Raw genomic sequence first — 8,952 nt, 5'->3', positions numbered from 1 at the left:
TTTTTTTTTTTTTTTTTTTTTTTTTTTTTTGAGACAAAGTCTCGCTCTGTCGCCCAGGCTGAAGTGCAGTGGCGCGATCTTGGCTCACTGCAAGCTCCGCCTCCCGGGTTCACGCCATTCTCCTGCCTCAGCCTCCGAGTAGCTGGGACTACAGGCGCCCGGCTAATTTTTTGTATTTTTAGTAGAGACGGGGTTTCACCGTATTAGCCAGGATGATCTCGATCTCCTGACCTCATGATCCGCCTTCCTCGGCCTCCCAAAGTGCTGGGATTACAGGCGTGAGCCACCGCGCCCGGCCTGTTTCACTGCTTTTTAAAACTATGCCACAGTTCTCTTCTATAAGCAACTGGTTTTTTTGTTTTGTTTTGTTTTGTTTTTTGAGACAGAGTCTCACTCTGCTACCCAGGCTGGAGTGCAGGGGTGCGAACTTGGCTCACTGCAACCTCCACTTCCTGGGTTCAAGCAATTCTCCTGCCTCAGCCTCCCGAGTAGCTGGGACTACAGGCATGTGCCACCACACCCGGCTAATTTTTGTATTTTTAGTAGAGACGGAGTTTCACCACGTTGGCCAGGCTGCTCTCAAACTCCCAACCTAATGTGATCCGCCCGCCTCAGCCTCCCGAAGTGCTGGGATTACACGCATGAGACACCACTAATTTTCAGCAGAAAATGGTCACATACTATCAACTTACACAGAAAAAAACTTAACGAAATTAAGAAATAGAGAGATAGCTGGCTCTCTTAGTCCCTCCATCCCTCCCGGTCTCACCTGGTAGCCCACCACACCCCCCAGGGTCCAGGCACGCTCTTTACTGATCCACCTGGCGATGCTGCTTGCCCCTATCTTCCGGGGCTGGGTGACCACAATGCTGCAGTAGGCGGAGCGCTGAACGTAGTGGTCCAAGATATACTGGGGGAGCTGAGTGCTTTTACCGCTTCCCGTGGCCCCATGTATAATCACCACAGAATTACTTTCTATCAAAGACACAACCTAGAAGTTTAAAAAATTCTTTCAAAATCAGCACAAAACGTCAGTGTAAAGTATCACCTATATTAGGAAGTCTTTCAGGATTTATTTTTCTTTCATCTTAAAAGTTTTTGTTTTGTTTTGTTTTGAGATGAAGTCTCGCTCTATTGCCCAGCCTGGAATGCAGGGGCGCAATCTGGGGTCACTGCAACCTCTGTCTCCTGGGTTCAAACGATTCTCATGCCTCGGCCTCTCAAGTAGCTAGGACTACAGGCATGTACCACCACACCCAGTTAATTCTTGTATTTCTGGTGGAGACAGGGTTTATTTCACCATGTTGGCCAGGCTGGTCTCAAACTCCTGACCTCAAGTGATCCGCCCACCTCAGCCTCCCAAATTGCTGGGATTACAGGTGTGAGCCACTGTGCCCAGCCCTAAAGTTATTAATTAACCATTCTAAACACAACACAAGAGAGCAAAGAGGTGACAGTTGCCACACTTAAATGCAACTCTACTACCTATTTAACAGTAATTGGTGGCTGGGCACGGTTGCTCACACCTGCAATCCCGCAATCCCAGCACTCTGGGAGGCTGAGGCAGGCAGATCACGAGGTCAAGAGATTGAGACCATTCTGGCCAACATGGCGAAACCTCGTCTCTACTAAAATTACAAAAATTAGATGGGTGTTGTGGCGCACACCTGTAGCCCCAGCTACTCAGGAGGCTGAAGCAGGAGAATTGCCTGAAGCCAGGAGGCAGAGGTTGCAGCGAGCCAAGATCGTGCCACTGCACTCCAGCCTGGCGACAGGGCAAGATTCTATCTCAAAACAAACAAACAAACAAACAAACAAACCCAGTAACTAGTGATAGCTGTGGAAAAACCAGGCCAGGTTAACTCCAGCTTCCTGGGTCTCAATTGTTTCTGTAAAAATGAAAATGTAAAATTAGATTTCTATGGTTCTTACCAAGTTTCTATTATTTTAACATTTTGTAATGAATCTGCACATAATTCTACTGAACATGAAAAAAAGAGCTGTTACTACATTCAAGTGATTTTAAAATGTCATCTTAAATTCTTCAGACATATTTTTATCTATTAAATATCTATTTATTTATTTTTAGACACAGGTTCTAGCTCTGTCACCCAGGCTGGAGTGAAGTGGCACAATCATGGCTCACTGCAGCTTTGACCTCCTAAGCTCAAGCCATCCTGTCGCCTCAGCATCCCAAGCCAGGACCACAGGCACGTGCCACCATATTCCGCTAATTTTGGGGGGTATGTTTTGTAGAGATGAGGTCTTGCTGTGTTGCCCCAGGCTGGTCTGGAACTCCTGGCCTCAAGTGATCCTCCCACCTCCAGACATACCTGGAAACAAATAACTTCCACTTTTCCACTTACAGATTATATGCAGCATTTTTAAAACTCCACTCAAATTCCTCCTCCAGAACTCCCCCACCTCCACTCTAAACTTATTTAAACTCTTATCCTTCTAACAATTGATATGGTCAGGGAATACAAATTAATTTGAATACTGGCTTCTAATTTTTAGTTAAATGATTTACTCTAAAGCAAAGTAAAAATTAAATTTGAAACATTTCTAGTTTTATCTATAACTGCTTTTTCCAAAAGTCTAGTTAATAAAGGTTTCAATACGCTTACTTTTAACCATGCTTAATAACACATAAGTAATTAGGAACTTAATCATCCTACTGCTACATCTGCCTGGCATTGTTAATACAATGGTATGTTAATGATTGATTACATTAATCGACAGGTAGAGCCAACGCTGTAAAGAAAACCCAATGGAAATGCTAGGGTATGTCACTTGCTTCATAAAAACATTTAGCAGTGAGTTTCTTTAAACAAGAAGTTCTCCTGGGGAAGATGAAGTGTTTACTTACAGATATTTCATGGAAGGAAAGACTAGATAAACTAAATGTTAGGAAATGTACTCAGGTGAAGACTAAATAAATTAAAGTACAGATCAAAAGAAAAGCCATCGATATGGCTACTACACAAAATCATCTCCAGGTAGCCCTGAACACACCCTCCTCTTATCCACCACAGAGCCTTGTATACCACAGAAGTGTTCACCTGGCAACTGGTAACTTTCAAATTAGAAACCAAAAGTATTGGGCCTCAGACATGTATTCAAGCAGCAAAATTATAGTATAACAAAACAATTTTACCTCTTCCTTATATCGACTTATAGGCAAATCAGGATATTTATAAGTTGTCCCTGGGATGCACGTCACATTGCTTAATTTAGCCAAAGATGGCCTTGGACCTGGATTAAGTCAAAACAAACAAATATAATGCCATTTCTTATCTGGAAAAAGATAACTCAATGTTCTATCTAATCTATATATACAGCATACACACATACACATATCATACACACACAATCAAATACAAAAATACATTTTCTACAGGTTAAAACTGCCATCAGGGCAATACCAAAGACATGGAATGAACATAGGTATTCATCAATGGTGAACTGGATAAAGAAAACATGGTATATATATATACACCATGGAATACTATGCACCCATAAAAAAGAATGAAATCATGTCCGTTGCAGCAAGCAATACGGATGCAACTGGAGGCCATCATCCTAAGCAAATTAACACAGAAACAGAAAACCAAATATCACATGTTCTCACAACTGGGAGCTAAACCTTGGGTACACATGAACATAAACATGGAAACAACAGCCACTAAGGACTCCAAGAGGAAGAGGGAGGGAGAGGCGAGGGCTGAAAAACTTCCTATTGGGTACTATGTTCACTATCCAGGTGATGGGATCAACGGAAGCCCAAACCTCAGCATCACCCAATACACCCTTGTAACAAATCTGAACATGTACCCCTGAACCTAAAATAAAATGTTTAATTTCTTAAGAAACTTCTCTTAGTAGTCCACTATTAATCTTGTCTAAAAGCAAACTGAGAACATTCCATCCCTCCATCACAGCCATCAACATTGCAAGCTCAGCACTACCTTCTAAAATAGGCCTGTAAAACATGCACTCATTGCTGATTCAATGGTACCAAAACAGTTAAAGAGAAAACTTTCCCTTGAAATTTCAACAGAATGCATCAATTTAAGTGTGCATTCCCTGCTACTAAAATACATCAGTGGTAGCAATAAATAAATCAAACAATGTATGAAATACAGGTATCAGGAAAGGGGGCAGCTTGCCTCTGCTCAGGATGCATGATACAGAGTTCTGACAAGGCACACTCTTCTGCCCTCTTGTAAACATATGCCCTGCTCTCTGGCTGCACTGCAAATTCTAGACCTCTGGTCATCACTTGACAAACTGACAAATCATCAAAACTCACAGAAGACAAACTTTTGCTGAGAAATAAGTTTTACTTCCAAAATAAACTCTTAGCCAAGTTTAGCACCACACTCATTCCCCCGCCCACAGCTCACCTTCCCTTCCTATCAGCCCCTGGTTTCTGACCAGCATCTCCTGCTGCGTCACCCTCGGCCTTTCCTAATAAAACACACAACCAGGCTTCTCTCTTGCTTTCCTACATCTTTTCCCTACATATATTCCAATTTTCATAATTGGTCTAATAATACATAATTAAAATGTGGCTATTTTCCCACATTTTAATCAAAGTTATGTGGTCCCTGTTCTCAATTATATAAACAGGAGCCAGATCTGTCATACTTTCTCAAAGCAAAAATAGCTTCTTTGTGAGCAGCAGTGTTCTTCCTAAAACATTAGTGACCCCTAACTTGGGAAAGCTAAGTCCTGTCAATATGGCCTTTTTTTTTTTTTTTTTTTTTTTAGACAGAGTCTTGCTCTGTTGCCCAGGCTGGAATGCAGTGGCGCAAACTCGGCTCACTGCAACCTCTGCCTCCTGGGTTCAAGCGAATCTCCTGCCTCAGCCTCCATGTGCTGGGATTACAGGTGCCCACCATCAAGCCCAGCTAATTTTTGTATTTTTAGTAGAGATGGGGTTTCACCATGTTGGTCAGGCTGGTCTCGAACTCCTGACCTCGGACTCCCAAATTGGTGGGAGTACAGGCGTGAGCCACCACACCCCACCTATGGCTTTTTAATCTTCTAATCAGCCTCACTAGTGATTGCCAAGTTCACTAACACAGGGATTTTCTTTCGATTGTCAAGTCTCACTTTACTTCCATTACTCTTCTCAGTGCTATGATAATTACTGATGCCTTCTTGTTTTCCCAGTTAGCATACCTAGGCCTTGAACATAATAAAAGAAGGGGAAGAGAATCCACATGACCCTTGTGAATTGGACTGAGAGAAAGAAGCCCCTGAGCCCAGACGCAGCATACAGACAGAGGGAGAGGCAAGTATTATAGTGAGGAACAGGGTGGGAGTAAGAAGCTGAGGAAGAGCTATTCAAAGGGGAAAGAAGGTGACAAAGACTCTTTTAGAAAGACGAAAAAGGCTGCAGCCACATTCGTTTTGCTAGAAGACTTCAAGCCCTGGCTCACATGCTGCTAAACAAGCCCTGTTACTTTGACAATATTGGCTTACATTACTTGATTACATGCATTTTGAAGGTTGCTACTTAAAGACAGAAATTTTACAAGAAAAAATTCCAGAAGTCTTAACAGTACTGTCTATATGATAGCCCCTTCTCCATGTAACGCAAAACACAAGCTGACGTTTTTAGGTCACTGGCTGAAGCAGACCCAGCACAAATCAAGTCCTGCCTCCGTGTACACTGCCAAAGGGCAGACAGGAAACCAAACAACAGAAATGTTCACAGCTGTGTGGTTTTTGCACCTTTGCATCAGCAACAGAATAAGAAGGAAAACCATGGTGGATAATTTAAGGCAAATCAACAAACTACACATGACAAAGCAAAAATCCAAAAATGGCATGAGAAATAGCTCAATCTTAAAATTGACTATTCTTATTTTCTTGCTATCTCTTTATCCTACATGATTAACAACAAAATATTTTACATGAACTGGGAAAAATTGGAAGCCATAAAAATTGCTAGTTCTCTTCACTAAGACACTCCACTATATCATCATCAACCAAATATGAAATCTAACCAAAAAGTTCAGCACTTAGAGGTTCTAAACTGTATGTAAGGAATTTTAACTGATAAGTATTATGTCAGCTCATATGGTGAACTTAAGACTTATCTTAAAATCTACACACTATGTATTACAGAAAATAATTTTAATTACTGCATTACTGATTTGACCATAAAATTAAATCTTCAAAATAGATAATTATATATGACTTTTTCTGAGTATGGACTAGTATTCTGAATACAAAATTAACTTGAAAGAATAAAGTTTCCCTTTCAGTTATTAGACATTCCACATAGGCCATTCTCTTAAAACTAGAAGAAAAGCTAAAAGGAGGATGCAAACAGCCACTAAATATATCACCACATTTAAAAGGAGGCAGCACTGTGAAATTTAACTACAATCTAAAGACTCTATCCCAGGTCAAATTCAAATTGTCATGTAAAAGCAACAGAACCCTTCAGGAGTCGACAATCTAGAACCAGGCTCACATTGTTAGGAAAGATTTCATTTATCAATGCAAATCAATCTCAGTTTTCAAAAAATGATTAATTTTTATGTAAAATGATTCTAATGTAATCTATAGAAATTCACTGAATGGGTATCCTTGGATTTCTATTTAGAAATAATTTTTAATACTTATAAGTGAAATAACACCTGTATCAGACCAAAATCAAAAGTGTTTTGAATCAAATTATTTTATAACTGGATATAACAAAATGTTCATGTTGAAACCTGTGGCACTGGACTAGAATTAGAGGCATCAGTGTAATCTCATGGTTTTAATAGAAATAGAAATAGCTTTGTGTGTGTGTGTGTGTGTGTGTGTGTGTACACACACACACACGCGCGATAACCTGACCTCACTTCTTCAATGCTCCAGAGGCACTTCAACACTTCAAAACATTTAGCAGACATGATGGTGACACCTTTATAGTCCCAGCTATTCAGGAAGCTGAGGTTGCAGGATCACTTGAGCCTAAGAGTTCAAGGCCTGCCTGGGCAACATAGCGAGATCTCATCTCAAGGAAAAAAAAGTGGACAGCACCCCTCTGCCTCCTGTGGCCCCCTCCTTCACCCTGTGTCCAAGGCATCACCAATTTCTGTCCGGTTTGTCCCTCAACTGGCCCTACTCCTCCACTGCCATCCCCTGTCAAAGACACCATCAAGTCTCACCTGGACTAGGACAATGCCTCCAGTTCTCCTCAGGTCCACTCTGGCCCCCTCCAATCAATTCTCAAAAATATGACCAAAGTATTTCTTGTAAAACACAAATCTAAACACACGACACCCACTTCCTCCCTTCACAGTCATCCCAAGAAAAGCATGGAACCTTTCATAGCTTCCCACTGCTCTGAGTATTAAGACTAAAACTCTTAGTTACAGCCCATAGGCCCTGTTACTAGTCTTGCCTATCTCATCCAACCTCATCCCATACAAGTGTGTTAGTTTTCCACTGCTGCTGTCACGTTTTACCTCAAACTTAGTGGCTTAAAACATGCATTGATTCTCTTACAGTTCTGGAAGCAGAGGTTCAAAGATGTGAAGGACAAGGTGTTGGCAGGGCTGCTGGATCCTTCCGGAGGCTCTGTAAGGAAGAATCTATTTCCTTGCCTTATCAGCCTGGAGAAGCTGCCTGCATTGGCTCATGGCCTCTTCCCTGCATCACTCCAACCTATGGCTTCTGTTGTCACATCTACTACTGACTGATCTTCCTGCTTCCCACTAGGAAAAACCCTGTGATGACATTGGGCCCACCTGGAAAATCTTGCCATCTCAAGATCCTTAACTTATATCTGCAAAGACCCCTTTACCATGAAGGTGACATATTGACAGGTCCTGCGGATTAGAACATAGACCTCTTTAGGAGGCTATTAACCTCCAGCTGACCCTGCCCAGCCCTCCCACACCCACTGTCTACTGCCTAGCAGCACCGGCCCCTCTCTCAGGGCTGGAATACCAGGCTTCCTTTCAGCACAAGGCCTCTGCACACACTTCCCTCCCAGCACCCCAACACTGCCTCGGTAAGGTTCACTCATCCTTCAGATCTAAGCCCAACTGTTACTTTCCTGACACCACAGCCCAAGTCAAATCCTTGTTTTATGCCCCCATACAGCTGCCTTTCAAAGAACTTATTTCCAAAAAGTATTTATTTGTGTAACTGGATGATTAAATGATCATCTCTATAATGATCAGAGATGATCAGAGTTAAAAGTCTTTTTTACTTGTCAAATTCTCGTTGTCTCATACAGCCCCTGGAACACACCTTGATAAATGTCAGTGGCTAAGCAGCCAAAACCTCCATAAGTAGCCAAAGCCATAGTTGATCTGATTGCCCCAAATATATTATGATACCATGCATAAAGAAAGCAAAGAGAGTTTCACATATGAACTTAAAAGTATGAGAGCAGACACTCTGAGTTACAGGCATTCATTTGTAATCTAGCTAGTCCTAAAGAGTGGTAATCCATCTGGCACGCTACAGGCCCAGCCTGCAAGGTGTGCCAGCTCCTGCCTGTGCCCCCGGGCCAGTACGTGAGTGTGACAAGAAGGATCACATCACACAGAGTCATCTATAAACTAACTAATGTGCTTTCCAAACAGAAGTATCAGATGATGGCTCTCTTTCCACAATAACACATATGGCTACTTAATACCACCAAAGCTGCAAAGTACTCTTCCTTTGTACAAAAGACCAAAGTCACCAATCCTCTTGTTCACTGTCATTTAAGAGATTCTTAAGACTTCCCATAGGTAAGCAACAATTCAATAAACATTCTTATACATACAACTTTGCACTTTTCTTAGCATAAGTAGAAACTGGACCAGAGATAACACACATTATGAATGCTCACTTCTGTTAATACACTGGGTTGTTCAGACAAATCTCCTTCCTGAGGTCAACTAAAGATGTTAGATGAAATACACAAACCTCTCCTTAAAAGCACCAAAG

The 8,952-nt window shown here is 41.7% G+C and overlaps 1 protein-coding gene across 1 annotated transcript in view; it reads right to left on the bottom strand.

Moving 5' to 3' along the window:
• TDRD9 (tudor domain containing 9) overlaps window positions 1-8,952 on the bottom strand; it is a 126,854-nt gene that overhangs the window by 90,714 nt on the left and 27,188 nt on the right. Inside the window, exons 3-4 of the mRNA XM_025391938.1 lie at window positions 3,158-3,255; window positions 770-991 (exon numbers count right to left, since the gene is read on the bottom strand). Coding sequence (XP_025247723.1) covers window positions 770-991; window positions 3,158-3,255 — 320 coding nt within the window. The remainder of the gene's footprint in view (window positions 1-769; window positions 992-3,157; window positions 3,256-8,952) is intronic.

This window comes from Theropithecus gelada, chromosome 7b (assembly GCF_003255815.1).
Source record: "Theropithecus gelada isolate Dixy chromosome 7b, Tgel_1.0, whole genome shotgun sequence".
NCBI classification, from domain to species: domain Eukaryota; kingdom Metazoa; phylum Chordata; class Mammalia; order Primates; family Cercopithecidae; genus Theropithecus; species Theropithecus gelada.
The sequence above is the reverse complement of the archived record's forward strand: the minus strand, read 5'-3'. Positions and strand labels throughout refer to the sequence as shown.